Source organism: Tyto alba, unplaced genomic scaffold, assembly GCF_018691265.1.
Source record: "Tyto alba isolate M040663 unplaced genomic scaffold, T.alba_DEE_v4.0 Super-Scaffold_30, whole genome shotgun sequence".
NCBI classification, from domain to species: Eukaryota; Metazoa; Chordata; class Aves; order Strigiformes; family Tytonidae; genus Tyto; species Tyto alba.
The window spans coordinates 2,730,263-2,757,239 of NW_024881305.1; the positions used below are offsets into that span (position 1 = coordinate 2,730,263).

Sequence of the window (26,977 nt, forward strand, 5' to 3'; positions counted from 1 at the left end):
TGAAATTCTCCCACTTGAAGTTTCAGTGGGAATATATTTATCTTTTGCATTGAAAACTATTTGAGGTGCTTCCCCCTTCAGCAGAACAAAGTCCAATGCCCACAGCACGGTGTCATCCTCGTGTTGGCACACTGAAGTCCCACAGGCCAAACGATGGCCACCAGCAAGGCAGCGTGGAATAAATCCCATCCGTCGTCCCGTGAATCCCGGTCACAGCCACACCAGTCGCTATAAGGACATCCCGCTTCGCTTCTTTGAGTCTTTCCGTGCAATGGGACTGAAGGACAAGATCTCCTTGTAAATATGCTCTTGAAAAACAGAACAAAATAACCATGAACATGTGATTTTAGAGGACACAGATGAAATTCAGATTGTTATGAATGTGCAGAGAGGAGGCACTCGGTCAAAAGGACAGGGCAGGTACAAGCTGGAAGAGAGACAAAGCAGAAGGGGCAAAAAAGTCTGCCTGAGGAGCTGGAGGGATCTTTGTTGAACACATAAAAACAAGAGCAGGGCAAGGGAGATGTGCACCATCATCAAGGCCTCAGCAGGCAATCACATGCCTTGCTCGGCACGTGCACAGGAAAGAGAGAGGTAGGAACAAGAACTTCAGAGATAAACTTCTTACTTCTCCACTCATCTATCGAAAGCTTTTCGTGTTCCAGAGAATCATCATAGGACTGTTGTGCTTCTGTCTCCTCCTCGACGTCTCGGAACTGGTCAAAATAGGGGTGAGCCAACGCCTCCGTCGCTGTAAGGCGCTTCTCCACATCGAGCTGCAACATCTTGTCAAGCAGGTCCACTGCTGTAGGAGAAGACAGGAACAGGGCTAAGCAAGGTGTGATGGAAAACAGGCATCCTGTGCAGGAACCCTGCATGTGATGGGACTAGTGTTTCCAGTACTACATCTCCAGACCTGAAAACAAAAGATTCCTCAACCTGGCCAAGGTAGCGTGGAGCTCCTGTCAGTGGGGATGAAAAGTTCACTCAGCAGCAGCCTCAGGGAGCTCTTACTAACAGAACTGGAGGTGTAAGGTGTGCAGAAATAACAAATTAGTCCTGAATAAGCCTTGCTGCACAGATGGGGCTGCAAGAACATAGAGCAAGCCAGTAACTTCAAGATATTTTTCGATTTTAATCATTTGGTTTTGCTCTGACCCCCACATCTCAAAGTAGTCTTAACATGAGTAATCTATATAGAAATCTATACATCCCTGGTAAACAGGAAGGCAGGAAACTCAGATACCAACTAGCCTGTCAGCCCCGTTCCCCCTTGATTTTAACATCTTAATGCTTTCTTCCTTTCAGCTTTTAGTCGAGTTTTGCTTACTCTCACCTCTAGTCTACTTGGGAAAAGAAATCCTTTTTAGGACATCAATTTTTACCCTGAAAACCGCACATGTCCACTGCCTGTTAAGTATCAATAGATCCAGGTGTTCAACAGTTGGGATCTAAGCTGTACTCTAAAAAATAAAAAAATTACTGGACCGCACTGTGTGGCACTCTCAGCATTTTATCAAAACCTACGATGCCTTAGATGTGGGGCTGGGAAACAGTACTGAACAGAGAAGAGCTAGTTTGTTTATCTAAATGCTAATGATCATAGTATCACCTGCTTGGCTACAAGCAGCCACCTCTGAAAGCCAGTATCAACCAAAATTCATCCTAACTCTCACAGCAAGTGGAGCTGATACATGAAACTGTCCTAATTCCATAATTTGCATCCCACAACCTAGACATCCTGTTATATCCAGCACCCACTCTCTTCTGGCTTGTTGATACAATAGTCAGAAGTTTATCTCTTCCTTAACTACTGTATGCTACAGGCTATGCCATTTTAGAGTTAAAAAAAAAAAAAAGAAGAAAAAAAAAAAAAGAAAAAAGGTAAATGGCCAAGAACAGTAGAACATCGCCATTGTAATGCCAATAAAGAATGCTTTTGATTTTAATCCACACTTATTTGCCCGGGGGACAGGCAGGGACACAACCTGCAAGGGAGAAGGTAGCAAGAAATTAAGAGTAAGAGGAGAAGCAAGACTGGAGCTGTGGTAGTCAGCCTGTTGCCTTCCCAGCTGTGAAAACTCATGAGAAATGCTGGAGATGACTTACCATGAGGATTGGCTTTGGGGAAGAGCACAGACAAATCCTTCTTGGGGATTTTAGGAAGGGACTTGATATAACTCTTAGCCTGAAAGAGAAAGAAAAGCAAATTTACTGCACGTGGACAAGTGTGAGGGGGCTCTGAAATACATCTCTTGGGTCTCACGGCTCAGATGAGCAAAGGCAAATGAGGAGAACAGCAAATCATCCCAGTTCTCACGTTTCAGCGACCAGTTTGCAAGGAGGTGCTTTATCATTTGAGATACGGAAATATTCCTGCTTTAAGGGCCGAACTGGAGAGCAGAGGAGGTTGGTGGTTTGCTGGGGTGTCAGGCACCTCACCCGGGAGCCCCTGCAATCTGCGCCACTTCCCAACACGACGCCAAATCCATCAGACGGGCCACTGGCAAAGAGAAACCTCTTCCTTGCCACGGGGAAGACTGCTGTCACTCCACTGCTGCTGCCGAGGCAGCACCTCGCCCATCTCAAAGGCCAAATTCACCTTTCCCCACCGCAGCTCTGCCTGCAAAACCTGAAGCCAGGGTGAGCTTTCTTACCGCTTTGTCCTCCAGCTTCTCCACGAAGTCTTCTCCTGGATGCCCCGTTACTTTCAGGATCTGAGTCAGTTGATCTAGGTCTGGCAGGCTGCGTTAAAGATCACCCGTCTAGCAGCGAGCCCCGGACACCCCCGTACAGCTCAGCCTGCAGCTGGGTGCCGGAGGGCCCGAGGACCCGCGGGAGCTACAAGCAGGTTACAATCCAAACCCAACAGAGCCACGCAAGCAGAGACTCATCAGACTGGTGAAAAGAGCTCCAAGGCTTTTTTTTCCTGGGATATCATTTTCATCGGCAGATAATTTTGCCGGCACAACTCTGCCCCCGGGCACAGGCCCCTGGGCGCAGGGGATAGGCAGCGGTTTAGGGATGGAGCTGTGGCCACGCGAGGTTGGTCAGGTTGCTGGTGTAGAGCACACGTGGCCAGCACAGACGTGTACTTCTAACGGTGTCTTATCCCCCTCCTGCCTTCTCCCTGTTTTCCTCACCAAGAAGACTGGTCCCTGTGATTTTTTTACCCTCCTGGTAAACCAGACTGACACCTATCTTTCTCAGTAGCCTCATTCATAAAAGCCCTTTCACACACACCAAGAATTACTGCTACCCCAGGAAAAAGATCCAGCATGAAAGGATACAGTCTTTTCCTTTAAACAGCGTTTTGCCGGTCAGCATTTCTGCCATGATACAGCCAATAGACCAGATATCCACTGTTCGGAGGGAAAAAGGAGGAAAAAAAAAAAAAAAAAAAAAGACAGTAAGGAAGCAGCAGTGATTGCCAGGACTCGCTTGCAACATGCACTGATTTAAATTTCACTCCCATTTTCCACACTCCCCTGTTCTTTCTATGCTGCTAAAATCTCTGCTCTCATCATTTCCCGCAGGCACTAGCTCTGGGAGTTGTGCAACAGCTTTGGGACTTGCTCTGCTCCAGGGGACGTGGATGATGATGAAGAAGAACATCTGGAGGATTACGCGAGCTTTGACCCGGGTGTGCCAGCGGGATCCCCGAGCTCGCCACCGGACAGTCACAGCGCTGAAGCGAGGCTGCTCACCTGTCTGGTTGTAATGCATCCAGTTCAGGATGACTTCGGGGGCTCGGTACCAGCGCGTAACCACGTAGCCGGTCATTTCAGCATCAGCGTGTCTGGCCAAGCCAAAATCCAAGATCTGCAGTTCACCAAAGGAAGAGGGAGAAGGAAGGGCAGGAAAGAAAAGAGAAATCCTACGGGCAAGTGAGAACCTACTTCTAAGAGTAAACGAAGCAGATCCAATCAGGTAATAACGAAGCCCCAACTACACCACAGCCGCCCACGGGACAGTTCAAAGAACTAACAGGTTTGTCTTAATTCCACTGTAAATTGCAAGCCAGCTGCAAAACTAGCTGCTGTGTGAAGACCCTGCTGAAAGGATCAGTGCTGCGTGCTACCCGCAAGGTCGCTTCCTTTCTCAAAGCTTAAGTTTCAACTCTGTGAGCTTTATTTGAGGTGTTCTATAACCTGGTGGCAAAGGCACCACGACTCACCCTCTTCTATGAAAACACCCTGCAGCTGGCAGGGGATGGCCCCTCCCTCAATACTGGAGATGAACATAGCTTGACCCAACCTTTGCAGGCCACGGACCCATCCCCTGTCATATAAGTTACAAAACCCACGTGCCAGAGCACCACACCAGCGAGCTGCAGGGAAACCCTTCAGAGCAATACTGAAAATAGCTTAGTCTGGAATCACAACCATCGTGTCAATGAGAACCAAAGGGCAACTGTGGTTGAATCCAGTTATCCTTCAGGGATCGTTCACCTAACGCAAACATTGCTCAGCAGTATTGAATTTATTTAGGAAGTCGTTACGAACTGCTGCGCCGCAGGAATTACGGTGACAGGATGTTCATTCCAAGTCTTAGGCCCTGATTCAGCAAGTTACATCAGCAGGTGAGTATTTCCCACTGCCTGCAACCGCCGAGTAATGAAACGCCTCGAATCGAGTCTCAGAAGGCAAGAGGAAACACGATGGTGCCAAATTCCTGCTGGCAGAGCAGTTCCTCCACGATCTGATATGCTACATGCTGCAAAGTGGTGCCTTCCCACCTACCTTGAGCTGACAGTCCTCATTCACAGCCAGGTTGCCTGGCTTCAGGTCCTACAACAGACAAGAGCAGAATAATAGGGATGTTTTGATTTGCAACGCATCAACACGAGCCTCAGCTGAACCCCTGCTTGCCTTTGATGGAATCCCATAACATCCCGAGTCTGGTATTGATACAGCAAAGACACCACGCCTGCTATACTGTACAGCTTTACATTACTATTTTATTTTTTTCTGAAACAGTCTTAACTCAAAAAGCATCATAAGATGCTTCTCAGCTCCTGAAAAAAAATTACAGCATTTTCTCAAAATGCTGCACAAACGAGCAAATCCAAACCTATCTAGGGTGTAAGAGGGAAAAGAGGGAGAACACCAGAGAGATCTTGGAGCAGATGAGGCTATTAGTTAAACTATATGTAGGAATTTATTAACTTTGTGTCCAAGCTGTGTTTCTCCAAAACAGGCAAAAATCAGGTAATAGCGCACGTGAACTTACCCTGTGGATGATGCCGGCTGAATGAATGTACTGCAATAAAAAGAGGAGCCACAATGTGAGCACCAGCAGACAAAATTTTCTGTTCTCCAGCACAGAAATGAGAGCTACGAACAAGAGCTTGTTGAGAACACAACTCTGCAGCCGGCCCCGGGGCAGCAGTTTGCAAAGAAATCTCTGCCCTGAATTTCTGACAGTATTTGCAATGGTATTGCCAGTCTAAAGAGGCGTGGAGCAGAGGAGGAGGTATGGAGCAATGGTTCCTTAGAGCAAGTACACAAATAGCTTCAAACTATCAAAGGCATCGGGGTTGCAAGTAGGAGCATGGTCACAACATGAAAACTCTTTTTGGGTGTTAAGCCACATGAAAAAAAATTCATCATTAAAACACAAAATTGGAAAAGCCGACTGCATGGCTTTTATCACACCAGTTAAACCTTCTGTGTGTTCTTCCCCCCTTTCTTTAAACTTAAGATGATCTGAGGAAAGGTGTTATTAAGGTGAACTCGTTAATGCCTGTAAGCCACTGCTCTGACTCCAGGGGAAGAACATTACAGAGGGCAGCACTGGGACATTGTCTGTACGTCCAGGGTTTGCAGTGATGGCTTTCTGCTCTCTCAAAGCCAGTTACAGCAGCTCATTCCTTCCTTATTCCATTTAATACCAAAAAATCATCCCTTCTGTCTCCTCCCCTGGAAGCCTCTGGTAGGAGTTCAGCAGAACCTCCCGGTGCTGCCAGCCTCTTACTTTCTACGCAGCGTTTTGCTTGGGGTTTTGGCAAGTCGCAGAGTGACGCAACTGCTGTCACAGAAACACCATCCCGAGGTCTGCGACTGCCAACGGCTTCGACACCCAATTAACTGATGTGAACAAGCTGCCGTTTTAGTGACGTGTGCTGGATCAAGAGTAGCTCTGCAGCAAAGATCTGTTCTCAGGGGGTGCCATAAACCCTCCAAATCCTCCTGTACGGTGTTGGAAGGGGTTTAGTTATGGTCAACCCAGAGGTGATGTGTAGAGGAGACTAAACTCCTCCAGACCCACCTACCTTCAGCCCTTTCAGCATTTGGTAGACCAGGTACTGGATCTTTTCATCACTGAATTCATGTCCCATGATCTTTTGTAAATCTGTCCGCATGTAGGGCATCACCAGGTAGCTAAAAGGCAGTAAGACAAGGCCCTGAGTCTAGAAGAAAACCAAAGGGAACCAGGCTAGCCTTGTTCTCGCTTGGTTGGGATTTTTGGCTGTGTAACTTACTGCAACTAAGATGAGTCGCTGTGACAGTGTTCCTGGCTAACTAGCATAGCCTGCAGTGGTGCTGGGATTTCAGCCTGCTCTGAAAATTGCTCTTCCTCCTCCCCTTAAATTGGATATCTGACGTCAAGTAAGAACACGGATCTTCCAAACTTTAATGATCCTGAATGAGTTTACTTTAGACCTCAAGCGATGTTCAGTTCCGGACAGCCTTACACCATCTGGGAGCTGAAACATCTTGCGCAGCTTTAAAGAGTCTTGCAAAACTGCTGAGTTGGCTCCCAAATTTATCTTTGTAATGTTCACCAGCCCTGCCTCGGAAGACAACATCTAGCTTCCTTCAGTCGCTGGCCTGCCTGCTGAGACTGCTAATTACTTGACGGCCTTCCAGCAGGAACTGGTCTGAGAACCTCCAGACACTTTTTCCTGCAGGCTGCTAAATACCCAGCCATCAGCTGAAAACCCAAACCCAGGCACACGCTGCTCATGCCCCAGGATGGGGAAAGGAAAACAACTCGTCCAACCTGACCATCAACACTGAGGGAAACGCCAAAAAAAAACCCAAACAAACAAAAAAAAACAACGAAAAAACAAACCAGCCAGAATCAAGATGAAAGCCAGATCTGTAAAATTCTCAGTTTAATTAGCCCAGGGCTTGATGAACATTCTGAGTGCAGCCTCTCAGCTCAGCAGTCACACAGGTGGTGGGTTAGCAAGGATCGTGCTACACGTGGAACGCCATGGACCGCAGTGCCTCTGACATGTGCTGGTCTACATACACCCTGTGTTCTCCCAGCTGGGAGCGCGGCATGGGATCTGTTTATGTACTCTGGGTGTTTCAGCCACGAGGAGAACTCACTCGTGCTTTTGATTCTCCTTATTGCCTGGGGGTGTCTGGCTTTAGTCTGGCCCCTTTTCTACTCAGTCTGTTGGGACTGTGCCTCAAACCCAGCTGCTATCCTGCAGCTAAGTCACCTGTGTCTTGGGCAAGGGCTGAGTCTGGACAGAGCAAATGCAAAAAACGCAAACTCCAAACTTACAAGTCCTGGAATCCCTGGTAGGAGGGGGCGGAGGTGAAGACATCGAGCAGCCCAATGACCTGGTGGAGAAGAGAAGTCCACATTTAAACCTGGAAAGCATTTGCTGTGCACGTGGGACTCGGGTAGCAGCTCTCCATCAGCACGCACGCACAGGTGAGCACTGAGAACTCCATCTGAGGAATCTGAGGACTCCTCACTATGCTGCACAGCTGCTTTTCCTCTTACTAATCCACGGGAGCACCCATTACACATCTGCTTCAGCCTGGTGCCAACTGGGCGCAGCTGAACCCTGAGACAGCCCGCACGTGCCAGATGTCGGGACCTCTCCATTACAACAAAGGTGATGCCACCAGAAAGGACTTGCTGCCAGGTGGCAAGAAAACCCCACCCTTGTTTCAGCAGGAATGGTGAGAAATGAATACTTACATTCTCATGTTGCATGTGCTTCAACAGCATGAGCTCTCTGTACGCTCTCTTGGCAAAGATCTCCGACTGGAACGGGCGGCAGAGCTTCTTGATCGCCACCTTCTCCCCTGTCTTCTTGTCTGTGGCTGAACTGTGGCGGACAAATAAAAACCAGTTCTGACATCATCAGGATGTTTTAACAAGTTTTGCAATACCGAAGGTGGTCTCCTAGAGAAGAGCTCATACTGGAGCTCACAGAGGAACGGCAACGGCAGGCCCCTTGAGGAACCCAGCGGAGCTCTGCGCACACAGACCTTACCCTGCGTGACCTGGGGCAGATCACAGCCTGGGCTCCTTGGAGGACCAGGTGTCATGCCAAGCAACATATTAGTGGCTCGTCTTTATTCCCCTTAACCTTCAGAAACAAGCTGGAGCTAACAGAGCCATGGGAAGAGGAAAACACAAACAGCCCAAGGACAGGATTAGTTCTAACTCCACATTCTCTTTCCCTAACACATGGAGATAAGGGAATAAAACAATTTCTGCTCTGCCATCTGCTTGAAGGTTGTTTTTTAAGGTCCATCAGCTGCCTTTGCTGTATTCTGGAGCAAAGACAGTGGATGTCACACTGAAAACACAGGCTGCTGGCATTAATTCACCTGCATTTGGGATCTTTGCTGCTACAAGTATGCTCCTGCGTAAAAGCAGGTCTGGCTGAAAATGAGAGTCTGTTGTAAAGCTAATGAAAACCTGGTTACAACAGCCGCTGCTGGAGACGGGACGTGTTATTCCCTCCAGCCACATTTGCTGTTTGTGGCTGGGCAAGGGGGATCCAGCCACACTCTCTCTGCTTCTGGGGGCTCCTCGATCAAGTTGCAAAGGGGGCCCCAGATTTCACCAGATCAGAAGTGCAGGGGACTCCCGCAGGCAGAGATAGCTGTCATTTGGGATTCTCAGCGGGGGTGTCAGCGCACCCCATTACACATTAGTGCTCCAGCCCCTCCTTGACCCCTCCCCAGAAGGCAAACGGATGAAGAAAGGGTTTTCCCTGCCAAACCGCGCTGTGGGTTTGCAGAGCTGCTCCCACTGCTTTGTAAATCCTCATCTCATCTCCTTGGGGAAACAGAAGGGCTATAAATCAGCACGTTCAGTCCCAAAGCTTGTAACTGCACCGGGTAACCAAGCCCACGTGAACGCTGGCGTCAGCACTTCGCACGCGTCCTCTGGCCTTGCACAGACACTTTTCTGCAGCTTCCTCCTCCAAAGAGACGCGAGGTTCCCCCCGCCACGTTCCCTGGCCGCCAGGCTCTGACCACCACTCCTTCCCCGAGGCTCTCGGAGGACCCAAGACAGGGAAGGGCAGGTACCATAAAGCTGTAAAGCGACGTTACCACGACCTGCAGGGCTGTCACTGGGAGGCAAGACTTCATAAATGAACAGGGAAACGCCACCTTTAACAACACAATCAAACTGCATGTTGCCGGGTTTAGGGCCGACTGCAGTAGGAGAGGTGGGAATATCCTGCTCCCCACGGCGTTCCCTTTGGTTCCATGCTGAGGAGGGGTTATCAGGTCCTTGCAGCAAATCTTGGAAGTCTCTCGCACAGCCTTCTCTGACTGTCAGCCACAAGCAATCAGATGTGGTGCGTCCTCCGGCAGTCTGGGCTGTCAACAGCTCTCCCCAACCTCCCCCATACCGTCGAGCAAGCTCCCTGTTCTTGCCCACCAAGGTCCCTTCCAGTTGTGCACGATGAGAGCAAGAAATATCCTTTGGGAGCTTCGGTATGACAGTGATTCAGTCAATGCCTTCAGCTGCAAAAAGCAAAGGAAGTGCAGAAACCCGAGGAGCTTCAGAGCGCTGGCGAGGCCAGTGGGTATCCCAGCGGGGCAGGGAGGAGTTGTCTCCATCGCGGGACTTCAGCAGGCGTCGGCAGAGGGTAAAGTTTTCCAAGGAGCCAAGGGAGTAAGATGAAGGGACTTGGACCAGCTAGTCCAGCAGCTGCTGCAGAATTCCAGGCAGGTTTCCCAACCCGAGGGTGCGTGTCCTTACCCGCCGGGCTGCCGCGCGTCTGTCCCCACCACCCAACGCGGGAGGGTGGGGGGACGGGGCTTCAGCCAGAACCACTCTCGCCCCTGCCCGCGCCACAGCCAGGAGCTAATTCAGCTGCCACAGCCCGGAGAGCCCAGCACAGGCTCAGAGAACCCGTGGAGCTGGGGATGGCACCGGGCAAGACAGCGCTGGAGGGGTCACGAGACTCTTCTTTGACAATTACATTCAGCTGGAAGCCGAATCGCCACAGATTTGGGCAGAGTTAATGAGGGAAGAGACACGTCTATTGCTGTTTTTCCTGAGGTAGTTTCTCCGCTGCTCAAGGTGGCGTAAAAACCAGCAGCTCCGAATAATGCTGCGATAGGAAAGCTTCCCAGAAATTCCCAGCAGAGGACAGCAAATCCTAACTCCACAGGCTTCCACCTCTGCTTTGTACCGGAATCGGCACCAAACCCTCCCTGCTGAGCACTGTCCATGCACCAGCACCCCCCAGACCCTGGGGCTGTTTTAACACCCATCCCTCCCTGGGATCTCCAGAGCAGCCAAGATGTTCACAGGAACCAGTAAGAGATTTGTATTGTCATTTGTCTTTTTTTCTGATGGGCAAGGAAACTTTGGAAAGATTTCCCTCTTCCTTTTTTTTTGTCCCGTCTTTATTTTCTTTTAGCCTTCCTGCTTTCTTTTATGATAAAAACCAGAAAACATTTTAGAAATATAAAAAAGAAGTCAAGTTCAGTCTTGCCTGATTTTGCAGGACTCGTTTAAGCATCTCAGAAGCTTAAATGCAGTTGGACACCAAAACGGGAAAAGGAAACACTGGGTGCCTGTTTGTAAATAGGCAGCCAGGGGACAAGGACAGAACCCGGGCCCCAGGGTTTCGGGATCCGTGCCGTGACAGCCCACAGAGAGACTTTGCCCAACACCTACAAAAGGGGACACACCTTTTTTTTTTTTTCTTTAGCTCAGCATGTTATGAAACAAGGGCTCCGTTCAGATCCTATCAATGGGCTGCTTCATATTTAACCTCTCAAAAAGTCACCTCTCTCCTCCGGTTCGCCAATGTAAACCAAGCAAGACCTGCCTCCTGCTCGCTCTCCCTACAGGCACCTTTGCCCAACTGATTAATGAACAGCAGCTCACGCTGCTCTGCCATAGCTGCGGAAGCCCCAGCCTGTTACTGATCCCGATTTACAATCATTTCTGTTTTATGATCTCAAGCTGGGAGCAGCGTCAAGGCGGGGGGGTCATCGTCCAGCTCGTTTCCGCAGCAAGGACACGCTGCAGAGGTCACACTGCTCCAGCACCCACCTCTCATCATCTACAATTTGCTTTCAGACACCCAGGTGGTTTTTTTCCCCCGCCTCCCTTTGCTGCCAGACAGAAATGTTAACACAAGGTCGGGACTGAGGCAGCTCAAAACCTGCCTGACCCCCAACATCGAGGTGACACCCCAAGCCGCCTCGCAGCTCTGCCTTCCCGGCCCTCGAGCCGCTGCTCCGGGCAGCCCGCTGAGGCGAGATGGGGGGGGGGAAATGCTCCCCCCCCCTGCCCACCCGGGGCGACCGCGGGAGGAAACATCTCCGTTTCCTCCAAGTCCCCAACCCCCTGCCCGCGCCAGAGCAGGAGGCAAACCGCCTTCATCACACATGCAAATGTCCTTTCCTAATGGAGGGGTGCCAACAAGCGCCTCCTCATTTCCCCGCCGTCCCCCCGCCGTCCCCCCGGCACGATACTTTAAGCACCCCACCCCACTCACCACACCGAACCGTAGGCTCCAGACCCCACCGGGTGGAGGGACGTGTATCTCCTGGGCAGCTCCCAGAGGGTTTTGTTCACCTCTTGTCTGTAGAAGCCTCTTCTCCTTGCGATGTTCATCGCCCGGCGGGTGCGGGACTGCCACCCCCCCAGAGCACCGGAGTACAGGAGGGCTTCTGGAGCGAGAGCAGGACAGCCAGGCCTCCCGCGCTGGTAAGAAAAGGCTCTAGCGAGTTCCCTTCTCCGTTTTCAGCTGTCGTGAGCGTGAAGGGACATGTCTTTGGGCCCTCCTCCCTCCGCCTCCACATCGGCGCAGGTGAGGCATCAGGTTTCCTGACACGCCTCGGTCTGGTCCAGGTGGCCTCTGCGACAGGAGCTGAGCACCCGCGCGGTGGCAGGTGCACCGCCGGCAGCCCCGGCGCTCCCGGCGGCTCTCGCCCTCCTGCTGCCACCGGGCCACCAGCCGGGCAATGTCCTCGGGGGGGGCTCATGAAATCCCTGCTCTGAACAAGCGGATGAGTAAGGACTCGCCGAGCCGGGGAATCTGGGGGGACGAGCCACAGCGCCTCGTCAGACACGCGGGGACGTTCTTCTTCTTTCCAGCTGATGGGGGGGACAGCTCCAGGCTCCTGACAAAGGACACCGGGGTGCTACAGCCACGGATGGGAACAGAAGTGATGGCGATTCCCCCCCCCAAGCCTGGTTTCCCAGCAGAGCGGGGACGCACTGACAGCAGGCTGAGGTTCTCCGCCTTTGTGCAGGTGACTGCAGTGAGGAGGTTCAGGAGCAGCCGCAAAAAAAATGGGGCCATCCCAAGAACTGCTGGTGCCCCAGGCTCTGCTGGCTCCGGTGTCACCTCCCGCAGCAGCTCCAACCCCTCCTCGGGTCTCCCTGGAGAGCACCGAGCCCAAGTTCACGGCTGTGCCTGCCGTGCCCAGGCCAGACCAGCAAACCCAGCCCGCGAGAGGGTCCCGTCCCGGTAAGCAGGGAACACCTCGACATTTTGCTCCAACTCCAGGAGGCTCAGGTGGGGCTCCCCCCACGGGAGGGCTGGTGCATCCTACACACTTCCCAAAGGAAGTGACTAAGCTGCTCCTTCCCCAGCCAGCCCAGCTGCTCACACCGTGCTCTACCCCCCCCCCCCAGCCCCTGCCTCGTCCATACGCATCATCCACAGTGGTGCCCCTGCTCCGGGAGTAGGGCCAAGCTACCTGATAGATGGGAATCACGGAAAAAAGTTCCATCAGGGGTTTAGGAAAGATTCGTTTTACCAGGTGACAGGCAATGGCTGCAATCCCCATTAGCCTCAGCCCCTACATTCTTCAAATAGCCATGGCAGGTTCTGCTGTTTTATAAAACAAACAAGGGACAAGGTGCTACAGGAATCTTTTAACCTTCCTTATGCATATGCATGTAAATAAGCCTCACAGCAACAGCAGAGTCAGGAAATAAACTGGCGATTGGCTTGGTTCTATAAATACACCTGTGAGCAAGAGGTGTTACAGCAAGAACTGTCAGTGCAGAAGCAAACGTGTAACTCATTTTATGAGCACAACTCTTGCTCAACTACGCACACACACGCAGGTAATCAGTGTACAATTAGGGAGTTCTAAATATCTAGGGCATGGCTTGGCTGTAGAAAAATGAACTAACTCAGGTGACCGATTCAAATCAAATAGGAAACCTTAAGTAACTCGATATTGTAGGTATAGTTTATTTTTTTTTCCCCCAATTCGCTTCTCACCAATTTTAGTTTGGGGGCGGTTTTGCTCACCAGGATATAGTGTAACCAAGCACATTCTGGAACTGTGTATCTTGGGTTTTGGGGATTTTCTTTTTCCTACCCAGAACAATAAACGACAGGTCCTGTTTAGGCTCTTTCCCCCCTGTTTGTACCAAGGTGAGCAGCAGATGGAAACAAGCAGGCAGGCAGCTCCCATACAGCCGAGAGCAGACCCCCACGCTTTCCCTTGTACTTACTCAAACGAGCTGCTGCACAGCTCCGTGGCAGGGGAGCCTGGGTGCTGTGGGTGGTGGCTACCTGGCCCGGATTGACATCAACCACCCCGGTTTATCAAGTCCTGGGAACTCCAGGTGCTGAGGCTTTTGTTAGAGCGAAGAACACAGCTCTGGTCAATCGTCCCTCCACGTGAATGACACTGACACACGACAGAAGTCGGAAAATCTCCGCTACGAGGAGCCACGATGCCCCGGCTCCCATCAACACCCTTCCACCACCAAGTAGATGGCAGCTGAAGAGGAAAAAAAATCACTTTTAAATAGCAAACACACACAAACCAGCGCTACTGGGGAAGGGCCCCGGGTGTGGGCAAGTAGCAGAACGCTGGTCTACCGTGTTGAGTAAGCGCTTCCCTATACTAAACAGAAATTTTTTTTTTTTTTTAACTGTGTCCAGTACTCATGGTCAGACTTTAAACTAGTTCTGTAGCAAAGAATTCACTCGAGACAAATATGGACACCAACCCAGTGCCAGCCGAGTGGCACAGCCCCAGCCCCGGGCGGGCAGGATCCCGACGGCACCAGGGAGGAATCCACACCGTGCCAAAGCTGACCCTCTAGTGCAAGAGGTTTACAAGTACCATCAGCGCAATAAATCTGAAAAATAGGTTTTATTTTTAACCAGTGGTATTGTGACATCTTATCTGGCATAACCAATTACAGCAAAATTCATGGCTAGGAACAAAATAGCAGATCTCTCCTCCGAAGGGCGGCCGGCTCAGCCCGCAGGCAGCTGAGCGGCGCCCAGGGCAGGCAGGGAGCGCGCGGGACATCCCCACTCACACACACGCACAGACACGCACACACAACAGCTATACTCTTAAAAATCTTTAGCAATATTTCCGCATGAAATCACACTGTAGCATCTACACAATAAAATGGCTGATAAAAATAATCTTGCTGTAGGTTTACACAGTATATCTACATTTTCATTTGAATACCTGGACTGCTGGTCCAGCAGAAAAGGGAGGTTTTCTGTCTTGATTTTGTTGGGCTGAGGAGAATTTTGTCCCAGAGCATGAAATAACTGCTCTCTTCATCTCACCCCAGACCTTTATTAAGTGTTTGACCTGAAGAGATCACTGAAAAGAAGCCTAGGAAGAATCAATGGCTTTGTCATCCGTGTCACATCCCTTTGTGCTGCCTCTTCAAACACGGGGTAAAAGCACTACAAACAGTTCCTCTCTGTCCCGTAGGTAACAAGAACACAAAATACTGCAGAAGCCTTTCTCCTCACATATACACAGGTACATTGTCCTTACAGGATGCCTGCAACAAATAAATGTCTAAAGATATCTCTTCCCCACATCCTAAAATTGGGCTCCTGAGCTCCCTGGGTACAGTTCTAGCACACAAACACGCTGAGAAACCCCCTCCTGCCAGTCTCTAACTCTGGGCATTTAATTCACACAGAGTCCTGTGGAATAATACAGAATATCTGAACCATGTTTGTCCCTTTTCATGTTTCCTCAGGCAGAGATCAACCTGCTACAAAACAGCGAAGCAGCTCTTATCTGAGAGGCTAAAAAAACCTCTAGTAAGTGTTAGTTTTTTATATATATATATATATATAAATATTTATATTTATAGATATAGACAGTGAAAGGGAGATTGTGGTTTTATGCATGCTTACTTCTTTGCTTTGGATTCCAATACTTCTAGAAAAATTTTTTTCAGGAAATAACTTAAGTTCTGGCACAAGATGCCATAGTTGTTTCTTTGAAGAACATTTTTTACATTTGATCTCACAAGAAACCCTCTGTCCCAAGCTCTCCGTCTCTGGAACCAGAAGATCAGAACACAAAGAAAAAGGTGCACTTTTCTATGCCGTCTATTTTATCCCTTCCTCATCAAAGCCTCCAGAACGGCAGGTATTTCACCATGAGCTGCAGCACAAGAGGAAGGATGCTGTGATTTCACGGCACTGGCTGAGGTACTCGGTAAAACAGTTCACTGACGATTTAACTGCCCCAGTGCCATCCCCGAAAAAGTAACAACACAAATCAAGCAGCTCTACATGCACATACAGCTACGACATGCAAAAAACACCCCACCTTTTAAGGAACAAAATGCACAAAACGGGTGGCTAGCAAGAACCTTCTCCAGCCTCTGTTCTCCTGGGAGCTAATGCTGGGAAGCCTCAGGACGAGAGGAGGGGAAGAGGGAAAAAATACAGAAATACCCAATGATCCAGGGGTAGCGGCTGTTGCCTCAGTTATTTCCTGATTACATCGAGTTCATGCCTGGCTATCTCGGAGCCTTCACCCTGAAAACCAGTGGGTCGGAGATTTCCACTCCAGGCTTCCTTTTCCCTCTCTCCCCATTCATTTAAGGCACAAACATATTTACAATTTCAAACAAAACCTTTTCATGTTCCAAGGACCAGACACTAGCAGGCCTGTACATTCTGCTGTACCAGGAAGATCTGGACACAAATCAGCCATCTGGCATTGAACACGGACATCCCTCAACCCCACCTTCAGTCCCAAAGAAAACAGAGGACTCTAAGCCTGCAAACCAACTTCCATTATTTCGAGGTTACTTAATTGTAGAAGAACTGGTAAATGGCAACGATTGTAACCCAACTTTAAAGGTCAACTTCCCCACTTTGCCCCCCGCAGTGCAAACTGGTTGAGCACCCCTACTCTGGAAGGACTGAAGAGCAGTCAGATCAGGTCCTCAGAGGCTCGCCCCAGGCTGTACACAGAATACAAGAGAGCATGCAGCATGTTTACACAGACTCAGCTTTCTTCCCTCCCCCCACCCTCCCCAATTCAACACACACAAAACCCCTCCACCAAGGAGAATATTGTCTTGACGAGGCACTTGAACGATAATTGGAGAGTCCCTATGAAAAGGCCTTCCCCTCACAGTGAAGTGGGACAAACAGAAGAGAGCAGCTTCTCAGGACTCCATCTCCTCTTGGTCAAGCGGCGGTGGCACAAAGCTGATGACTTCATCGTAAGTCAGGCCTGGTGGGAAAAGTGTGACAGAAACTTAACAGGCAGTACTAAAGATATCCCTCATGCAAGAAAACCTGCAACAATCTTGCAGGTTCTAAAGCTATTTTAAATGAAAAACCATGTTTAATTAAGAAAAGAATGGTTACGCCATTCTCAGAGATGATCATACACAATAAAAGATACTTCTAGAGAGTTGAGGAGATGTGTTTGAAAACAAAGACATGAGCAATTATGTCGCCTACATGTTTGTATACTCATAGTAAGAATTAGTTACCAGGGATTATGTTAATTATGTGCACAGCACGTTACAGATTCACGCAGTGTAAGGACCTCAGAAGGAACAGGATGTCCATGTTTTTATCAGTTTCCCTTGTGTCTGTAACTGCCATGGCCCAGCTGAGCCGCAGCTGTGGAACAGACCACCAGGGAAGCAGGCTGGCTTCCGTCTCCAGCCCCCCAAACTCACTTTTCCATTCTTCAATCTCAAGTTCTCTGCTTTCAAACGACTGGTCATAGGGGTCTGCCACTGGTTCATCATCTGGGTCGTGATACTGAGCAAAGTAGGCATGAGCCAGTGCTTCTGCTGCAGTAATTCGCTTGTCTGTATCCAGTACCAACATCTTCTCTAGTAAGTCCACAGCTGCAAACACACCGAAACAGAAAAGAAAGGCTGTTACCCAGTGAGTTGTGTGACACTGTACTCCGAAATGTTAAGCTCGTGAAAGCCCGGTGTGTATGAGGGATCTGTAGTTTCTCAGGACCCACTGCACCATCCACAATTTCTTCCTCTTATACCCTCAGCCCACACACACTTTGTAAACTCCGAAAATGGTACATAGCTCTGCTCTGAACTACTACTGCAGTCAAAACAAAACTTGGGGAAATCTTGGTGTCCCAGGAAATGCTAACTTCAGCTTCGGGAAGGGCACAACATTTAAAACGCAAGCCTTACCTAGTGGATTGGCACCAATAAACACATTTTCAAAGTTCATTTTCGGCATGTAAGACAAAGACTGAATGTAGTTTCTTGCCTGTGGAAATAAATGCTCAGTTGAAGTATAATACAATCCGGCCACCAAGAAAAAAAAATACATCTCAATCATCCTGAAGCATTCGTTATTATGGTCTGTCTCCTCGCTTTGCCTTCTCTTTACTTATTCTGATACTTACTAAGCCCATCAGCATCATCCCTTCCCAGCTAAAGGCCACTCGAGACAGCAGAGGAAGAGCTGACATAACTTGGGGTTCATGCAAGACTGAAAAGCAAAGAGGTGCCCCGGAGTGCCGGTAAGGCTGCGTGCAGTCAGGTGCCTGTTGGTAAGCCGCACAACACGGCACACGATGCAAAAAAACAACTCACATCCAGGCTCTCCTCAGCCTCAGAAGTCTGTGTTTCAGTACGCACCGTCCAAATCTCAAGTCTTCATTTAGTACAAAAACGTTGTTGAAGAGCAGGTAGTTAATTGCCCACCCCATGCCACATGCGAGCACATCACTTACAGAAGCAGCAAACACTGCAAGTGAAGACCTGCCCTGCAACCCCCCCTCGCCTGCTCAGGTCTCACCTCGTGGCTGGGCATCCTGTTAATGAGATATGCAGGGGGTGTTCCAGTCAGACGCATGATCTGCTGAAGCTGGTTAATATCTTAAGTGCCTAGTCAAGGGCTTTGTTAAAAAACAGTGCAAAAACCATTTTAAACAGAAATCAGCTGCATACAAAGCATCTCTTCTGCAAACCACAAGGCAAAAGCCACACAGGCAGGGTCCACTAATTTTTTCCAATACTTGCGCAAAGTTTAGCAATTGCACTAGTGAACACTTAAACCAATGGAGAATCACTGACCAGTTGGTAACAGCGTCAGTACAGAAAGTATTTCTGTCTGCCATAAGTAGCATTATACTACCACACGGTTGCGTTCACATTTCCCAACAGTTTTGAGCCACCAGAGTAGACATTTCCTTCGACTGAAGCTACTCAAAAATTTTCCTAGGCTGCTGCAGCTACACACACAGCCTCAGGAAAATGAACAAAAATTAAAACAGAAACAAAAATTTTATCCTCTGCACTGGTTACCAGCTTTTTTTTCTTGCTGCATAGAAAGTACTTAAGTTCCTTGTGGTGCAAAGTGAAATCGGCTCACAACTGACACCTCCTTCTAAACAGCTTTGAATGCACTTTGATATGTGGGCGAGGTGACAGAAGGCAATAAATGCAAAATTAGCAAAACATTAGCATTGCATAAGACAGAGTTAGCTGATGTCGGGGAACAGACAGAGAAATTAAGAGCAAGTAAAGTAATGCAGCAGAAAAACAGAATTCATTAGTGACACACTGGAAGACCCTCAACCACTTAGTAATTTTGCTATCCCCATACAATGGAAAAAAAAAAATAGTAGAAACAGTAACAGTTTACTGCCTTTTTTTTTTTTTAAACAGACTTTTGATTTGGACCTGGCTAACAGCAATTATTATTTTATTGTGCAGTGTTAAAACAAATGAAAAACCCCCCAAAACCAGGTCCGCTTCAACCTTACGCATGCAAACTAATCTTCTGCTTAACCTAGTCACACTTTAAGCTTCTCTCTCTCACTAATCCCTGTACTTCAAATAGCAGACTACCCTTAAGGTCAGTTCACAGGGCACCCAAAGCAACCTGTGGTATCCACTTCTAACCTTTCCAAAGGTGGAAGGTCCCAGGGCTTTTTAAACTGGTGTGATCTTCAGCAAGCTGACCAACTGATTCCAACTTGCACCGCATGCCTAACCTTCAAATGTAATTCAAGGCTAACCTCACATTTTCTATTTTTTTGTCACTGTTACATGAAAAAGAACATAAGCAGCAGTACAAAATAATCTTATCATCACTCTCCACCGTGCTGATCCTCCATGGCATATCAGAAACAGCAGAGTGACTTGCTAAAGTATGCTGCTAATTACCTCTACTCAGGCTCATTGCTCACTATGCATTAACTTGTTAATCCATCCTGTTACAGCATCTCTTGCTCTAATTTTTATGCACTTCACCTTCAGAAACAGGTAAAATTAAATGCCATTTAATACTGTCTTTGCAGAAGTTCACAATTCAAGATTAGAACAATACCGAAATGGCAGTATGGCTGAAAACAGAAGTCACCTTTTAAAATGGAGACTGCAGAAACCTTTTTGCTATTACCTTGATAAAAGGGCCTCACAGAGCAACACCCTTTACATACATAGCACAAGTAGTTATATTCTCAGCAGACTATATACTGTGTGCCCTGGAAACAGCTGCCACAGAAAAGCACGTAAAAGGCATTTGGGATTTTATGCTACAAAAACAAAGATGGTGGCAGTAGTGTTTCAGAAATTAATCATACTAAAGAAGGGACTGTGTGCGTTTAGAGGATAATACAGTTGCTCCTGTTAAGAAAGATCCCTGGGTAGGCAATCTGGAGAAATAATAATTGAGACGAGCCTCAAGCTCTTAGCTGTGAAAAATACTTCCCCAGCAGCATCTGATCATACAATATATCACGACGTATAAACCCACAAACTGGAAGAAAAGTCACGAAGCAGTAAAATGAGAATATGGAAGAACGAAATAATACCACAGGCAGAGGTAAGAGGAATAAAGATCAGATACACACAGCATAAGAACTCAAAGCCATCCAAGAGCGAAGAATGACAAAGAAAGAAAAATAACAGAAAATAAATCCCAGGACATACTACAGATAGACTACAGGAGGGCAACATACAAACTTGGGACTTCCGAAAGGGCAGATATTACAATCAAAGTGTAAACTCACAGACTCTGAGGAGATTTTCTTCAAAAGCTCAGGCCCTGGGGTTCCAACGAGTCTCAAAATGAGCTTCAACTGATCAATATCTAATGATGGACCATAAAGGAAAATGCTGGGACAAATCAAAATGAAAAGCGCAACATAACAGCCTATTAATGTTGAAAGTTAAAACCTGCCAAGGCCTTGACTGAAAAGCCGTTTTAAGCAAACTGTATTCATTCCTCTCATTTACAATTGAATACCCCCGCATAACACAGCTCTGTCTGCATCAAACAGATTGAACAACTTGTCTACAAATACACCACATGCATTGAATCGGCTGCTGCATCCTTAACTATGGCAGAGCACAAGTCAGAGCTCCTGCCCCACTGGCAAAGATCAGTTTACATGCCCAATTCACCCTCTCAGGCCCCACACCAGAGTAGCAGACGTTAGCAGGATTAGGTGGCGTTAGTGACAGATGAAGTAAAGCAGAAGGCTGAAAACCGTAAGCACTAATATTAAAAAAAGAGTCAAGGCCTTTTGTGAACACCTTCCGAGCTGTTTCAGCCACTTTTAAAACTTCGCAAGTAAGAAAATGCCTGTACCCTGCTGACAACCTCCAGCATCCCTCCACCCGAACACGGGGTGCACCTTCCCCGGGCCCAGAGCAGCCGGGGTGCTGCAGCCGGCAGCGGGCACTCGCCCCCCAGCTCCCCGGGGCCAAGGCACCCCCGTCTCCCCGCAGCCGCCGGGAGAAACAGAACGTGGGCTCGGAGGCAAAAATCTCTATGGAGAGAGCTCTCAGGATGTAACACTGCAAATGCAAAGGATGTTTTATCCAGAACAGAGCTTCCATCAGGCCACGCACCAATCTGAGCTGTCCTCTCTAACAAGGCAGAAAAATTAAATGTTCGGCATAAGTGACATGACATACACTTGAGGGAAAAAAATCCACTAAAGACACAGTTTTATGTCTAAAACTCAAGATAGTAAGGAGACACAAGGTATCTTTTTAAAACCATGGAAAGAATAATCTCCCTTCTCTGATTTATCTTCCATGCCACCCTTCAAAACCTACTCATGATTTCAAACTGTGTCTGAAATGGTTATATTTGCCCTTAAAATTGTACCAAATTAGTTACACGTTTTCCTTTCAATAAAAGTAGTTTACTTACTAGACAATGTTTTTTTCTGGGATCAATGCCTTCCTGACATTTTAAGATACAGTTACAATTCCTTGTTAGAATATCTTTTAATTCAAGTACTACAAGAATTTCAAAAACCATCTGTTTTTAAAAAAAGCCTCAGAGTTCCTGTAATACTGGCACATGGTCTATGAAGGAAATCACCAATACTTTGCTAAAACCTTTATCTTTTGATGTAAACTTAGTCTAAAGTTTTACATGTGAAATGAATTAAAAGCCCTGGAAATAGTACTTCATCAGAACAGCTGAACTAATTTCTCACTTCTCAAATTGCTTGGCCAACTCCCACCTATTTAAACACTCAAAACCTACAAGTAAATCCAATGTATCTAGTTGGATTTAGCTTAGCTGATGAATTGCCAACTCTTAATTGTCAGTGCTTAAAATGAAGTCAGTATATCCACTGGTGTAGAAGAATTAGCTGAGGGTGCTATACTAACCACAATTAACTCATTTAAATTGGCTTTTCTTCAGTGTCATTTAAAACAACCCTTACATCTTTCACTCATTCTTGTGCAAGAAACAGTTGTGCAAATTTCAGACTGCTAACATGCCTCAGATGTCACATGCCATACCTCAGTTTAAATATTTGAATTCTTCTAAAGGCATTTAAAATCATGTGCACTAGGTATGCCAACAATATTGCTGCCCAGTTTGCTCTCAGCTCTTTTCCCAGGGAAAACTGCTATTGAAAGAGACTTGTGTAATATGCTTCAGTGACTTCTCAGATAAACAAGAGAACACAGACCATGTAACTGGCACTGCCACTGGCATGCCAGGCCTGCCATCTATAACCTGCTCAGCTGCAGCATTCACCTACAGGGCCTACCACGTCCCAGAGAAATGAGCTATAGGCACTTAAAGACAGGAAAAAGACTTAGTAAATACAAAGCAAAAGCAAAAAAAAAAAATCAAACCAAAAAAACAACAAACACACATGTGCATGGAGAAGCAAAGTGCAGCATGCAAACCCCAAATGCCACCACCAAGGTATCCCCAAAGACTCGTGAGTCTCAGTGATTCTAAAATTCAGACAGCAACCTGTCATCACCATCAGTAGCAGGCATCACAAGATTCTAAGAGCTTATCCAGGCAAAGAGAAGTTCAGAAGTTGTTTTAGCTGCCACCACAAGCAAGAACAAGATGTATCAGAAGAATATGTAATCTCAGAGTGGTTAGTTATCATGGAAGTCTCATACTACTGAATACAAATAGTAATAAAAATATTCTTCACAGTTTAAAGGGAATACAGTCAACTTAAAACATACAGAAAAAGAAAATTGGCTAAGCTAGTATAAAACATTCAAGATGCATGAAATTATATAAAATACAAATAAGAGCAAGTCAAATTGTCAGATTTAAAGTCAACTTTCCTACTTATTTGTATGAATCATCCACATTACAAAAGCTGTAAAAAAATAAGAATATACATGTTTAACAGAAACTGATCTTGGCATAAGACAGATACGATAACAACCAAAAGAAAGCCTCTGGTTATGCCTCACATTAAAAGCCTGAAGGACTCTCATTTTCATTACCTCCATTTTTTTTGCCTCTGATTAGTCCACAATCCTGCTCCCTTTCTCTATTTCCTGACAGAGATTTTACCAATATTAGAAATCCATCTTTCACCCAAACACTTCCACCAACAGATTACAACAGGAACAATCAATTGTCTTACATTCAGCTTTAAATTAGGAATATTTTAACAATCCTGCAGAACTGAGCCCGTATTAATCACATGGGGTTTTTTTCTAGGAGTATCTACAATTCTTGCTTTAAGTCAATGACAGCTATGTTCAGAATCTCTACAAATTAGGTCCTTCAGAACTTAAAACTAAATTCCGCATTAGTTTATCAGTGGTATAATCACCATAGACAACATTGAAGATCATCACCTCAGGATAGAACTTTATTACTTACCAGATGAAATTAACAGTACAGCTTGCCTGTACTGAAGCCCCTGACAAGTAGCACATGCATCTCCAGGCCGTATAAAGAAATATCTGATGGACTGTAAATAACATCACACCATTTCTGCTAAATCCTTGGTGAAAGGGACCAGTATTTCAAGTAAGAGACCCACATGAACAGGAGGATGATATTCCTGAGAAGGCATTACTTATTCTGTCACTATTTAATTTGGAAATGTGAAGCTATGTAGTTGAGAAAATTAACCTTGAAACCAAAAAGCAAGAAAAATGTCAAACTTCCAGTTGTCAAACAGAAGCAGTTTCCAGCTTCCTGGACACAAAGAATATCTAGTCTCATTACCTCCAAGGGAATTCCCTAGAACTGCAGTGGATTTGGATACACTATGTTCTTGGCTACCAGAAGCATGGTAAATACACCCTGAATTTACCATGTTAATATTAATTGCAAGGTCAGTTAGTCAGCAATTGCACAGTGACACTGCAGGAGGAACACAGGCCTCAGCAGATCTGCAGGTACAAAGAAATTAAGTGCCCAGAAGTACTCAGCAGTACCTACCTCTGGAAAATTCATAAAACTTCCTCCAAAAGTCGTGCGTATATAAAGATTTTAAAGAGCCATCCAGGTCAGGAAAAAGTTAAAATCATCGTTAGCTTAACTTCTACTTGCTGTCTTCAGATGTCAGTAAAACTGGAGTGAAAGCTGACAGCTTGGTGCTTTGCTAGATCCTTGGTTAAATGTTTCATGCACAAACAAGATTCACAACCACAAACCCTGCTCCCCTTATAGTTCTAACCTCATGATCAAACAGCATATACGTTACTTGAAGTGGGAAACCACAGACTTTAAGAACTATAGTACTACAAAGTTTTATCTAAAATGGGAAATGATTGGGCCGTATTTTTCTTAAAATCTTACCAACTCGGAACAGAAAAAGCATTTAATTCAAAAGCGTTACTACCATTTGTGAAAGAAATTGAGCTTTTAAGGTAAAGAATCATGAGCACCTGGTGGGAGATATAAATTCGTGAAGTATCTTAATATGACAAAGCAAACAATTTAGATCCTAAAAGTAAACTTCATTTTGCACTGTGGTTATTATTGCCTGTAATTCATAGCTAAGAACACAATTGGTGAAAAAACTTCTCAGGCTTCAAAGATAACTGTTTTGTTCAACTCGTAAAGGACACAGTGTGAAGTATTTCTTACATACTGCAAATCCTATTTACAAATATTTTATTTGCAAGTATCAAGGCTTAAAATCTACAGTGTCACTGTTACTAGGGTCAAATAATGGCAACAGCTTAAAGACTTTTGCTTTGAATCAACAATTCTAGACTTCTCTTTTTCGCTAAAGAAAAAAAATCTGCCCAAACCAAATTATACATGCTAAATCAGCAGATAGAAATATGGCAACTTTTTTCTAGCTTCTAAGCCACTTTTGTGTTAGTTCTGCTTCTGTCTCTGACAACAGAAAAATACATCAGAGAGGACAGAACAGTAGAGCACAGGAAGTTCAACAGATTTGGAGAGAGATCATGAGATGGAGATATGCAGAAAAAGAGAAAAAAAAGGGTGAAGTTAGAGCACACTGAGAAGGTAGATGAAACTGTGTCAAAACTGGAATGAAAGCCTTCTGCCCCATCAAAGAGTTCTGGAATCTAGATACTTCCCAGAAGTAATGTAGTACACAGACGGCCAGCACTTCCAACACTGGTTTCCTTTTCATCAAATGCTAACATATTTGAATTAACAGCTATAAATACTAATAAATTAATAGAAATTATTAAAATAAGAAAACTGAGATTAATAGAATAAACTTTGGTAAAAGGTGGGCAATGTAATTTTTCCTCAGACAAAGTCCAATTTCTAGGCAATGAAAAACCTTGCCAGTTCTAAATTACCCCTGCATGTTGTGTGGCTGAACGAACAAAAGCTGCAAATATAACACTTTGCATCAAGTCTCAGTTCTAATTTCCTGGGGAAAAAAACCCTCACAAAGTGCACTCATAAATTTGCCAGTGTCCTACCCAACCCACTTTGGTGCAGGAAAAAAAAAATTCTGAAAAGAAGTTATTCAGGCTTGATTTTTCTCATCAGTACAAGCATACAATGGAAGAAGGCTCACAATCTGTTTACACTCAGCCATGGAAGCGGAACCTAAACATTTCAGAGCAATTTGGAATGAGATCCTTGGCACTAAAGAATCTGCAAACCCACTGCTTTCACAGCATACCCCCAGGATACAGAAGAGAGGCCAGAAGGGATGCTTCACATTTGCTAGAAACCTGAAGCGTGAGAGGATTCTTAGCAGACAGCCTACTCCTTGCAGTTATTTTCTACAAACTCAAAGAGCAATGAATTTAAATAAACTTAAAGGAAAGTAACTCCCAGAAACAAACAACATGTGAGTAATTCTAGTGATGCTAGTAGACAGTAAAGAATAATAGATTGGCCATCTTGCACACTGTGATTATTTCATGGGCAGCAAAATCAAGAACTCACCTCATCATACTGTGAGTAAAAAAAGCCATTAATTTAAAAACAAACAAAAAACCCCACAACCAAACCCAGAATTCCTTTTCTTGTGAAATATGTGACAGTGAAGATCTCTAACTTCCATTTCAAAAAATATACTACTTTTAAAGGATACGGTCTGTACCAGGGAACAACGTTCTTCCAGTCAACAGTTCAGCCATAATGCATCCCACTGACCAAATATCAACTAAACAAAATAAAATAAAAAACAAAACAACGTAATGCAGAAAAACACAGTCTCAATAGAATCACCCTATCCAACAAGTACAAACAACTTTATCCTTCACCAGTCTCACAACTCTGAAAATCTGCGAGATGTTGGAAGCTAACTGATACTGTTCAGTAACTACATTGTCTAAGACTTGTCCAAATAACTGATTACTAGATCAGGCAAATTTCCCTTCCAGAGCATAATGTGCATTGAACACCAAAGAGCTGGGGAAGAATCTACACAACCAGACAAGAAACCAGTTCAAGACAACTCTGAGGAATTAATTTACATAAGTCCTTATATAAATTCTACCCAAAGAACCACCAACCATTATACTACAGATACAAGTCCATATACATGCAAGAGGAAAAGAGAAAAGAAGAAAGAGTAGTAAAGTGCACAGAGTAGCACATTATTTTCTTTGACCCATATGCTCTCCTGTACAACAACTACTCTCAGCATTTGCTTTTGTTCTCTGATCTGGAAGTACTGTAGGGAAGCACGGTGTGTTGCTGAGAAAATACTGGAAACTGTGAGGGAAATCTAACTGTGAAGAAGTGGCTAAGAGAAAGAAGGGAGATTTATATACGTTTCAACATTTCTTCACACTGTAACTC

General features: G+C 46.1%; 2 protein-coding genes and 1 long non-coding RNA gene across 5 annotated transcripts in view; 1 reads left to right on the forward strand and 2 right to left on the reverse strand.

Moving 5' to 3' along the window:
• On the reverse strand, positions 1–13,776 carry MAPK13 (mitogen-activated protein kinase 13). 2 transcript variants are annotated; one of them, XM_042799995.1, is made up of 13 exons: positions 13,711–13,776; positions 11,732–12,359; positions 7,948–8,077; positions 7,522–7,580; positions 6,275–6,383; positions 5,233–5,262; positions 4,743–4,790; positions 3,708–3,822; positions 3,291–3,362; positions 2,658–2,737; positions 2,110–2,188; positions 629–805; positions 1–308 (listed from the first exon to the last, which is right to left on the reverse strand). In XM_042799995.1, the coding sequence occupies exons 2-13, from the start codon at positions 11,848–11,850 to the stop codon at positions 229–231; spliced, it is 1,098 nt and encodes a 365-aa protein (XP_042655929.1). In that variant the 5' UTR covers positions 11,851–12,359; positions 13,711–13,776; the 3' UTR covers positions 1–228. The 2 variants fall into 2 exon arrangements, with proteins under 2 accessions (XP_042655929.1, XP_032865433.2); XM_033009542.2 differs by lacking the exon at positions 13,711–13,776 and adding an exon at positions 13,002–13,062.
• Positions 11,875–15,928, forward strand: LOC116965581. The gene is made up of 2 exons (XR_006166002.1): positions 11,875–11,943; positions 12,334–15,928. It is a non-coding gene; the product is annotated as an uncharacterized LOC116965581 (long non-coding RNA).
• The window catches only part of MAPK14 (mitogen-activated protein kinase 14), a 26,361-nt gene continuing 13,725 nt past the window's right edge, over positions 14,342–26,977 (reverse strand). Inside the window, exons 8-12 of one of the 2 annotated variants that reach the window (XM_033009545.2) lie at positions 26,265–26,336; positions 18,278–18,357; positions 17,665–17,743; positions 17,179–17,352; positions 14,342–16,721 (exon numbers count right to left, since the gene is read on the reverse strand). In XM_033009545.2, the coding sequence (XP_032865436.1) occupies positions 16,654–16,721; positions 17,179–17,352; positions 17,665–17,743; positions 18,278–18,357; positions 26,265–26,336 (473 nt within the window). In that variant the 3' untranslated portion in view covers positions 14,342–16,653. Of the gene's footprint in view, positions 16,722–17,178; positions 17,353–17,664; positions 17,744–18,277; positions 18,358–20,498; positions 20,579–26,264; positions 26,337–26,977 lie in introns of both variants that reach the window. The other variant, XM_033009543.2, reaches the window with a different exon arrangement.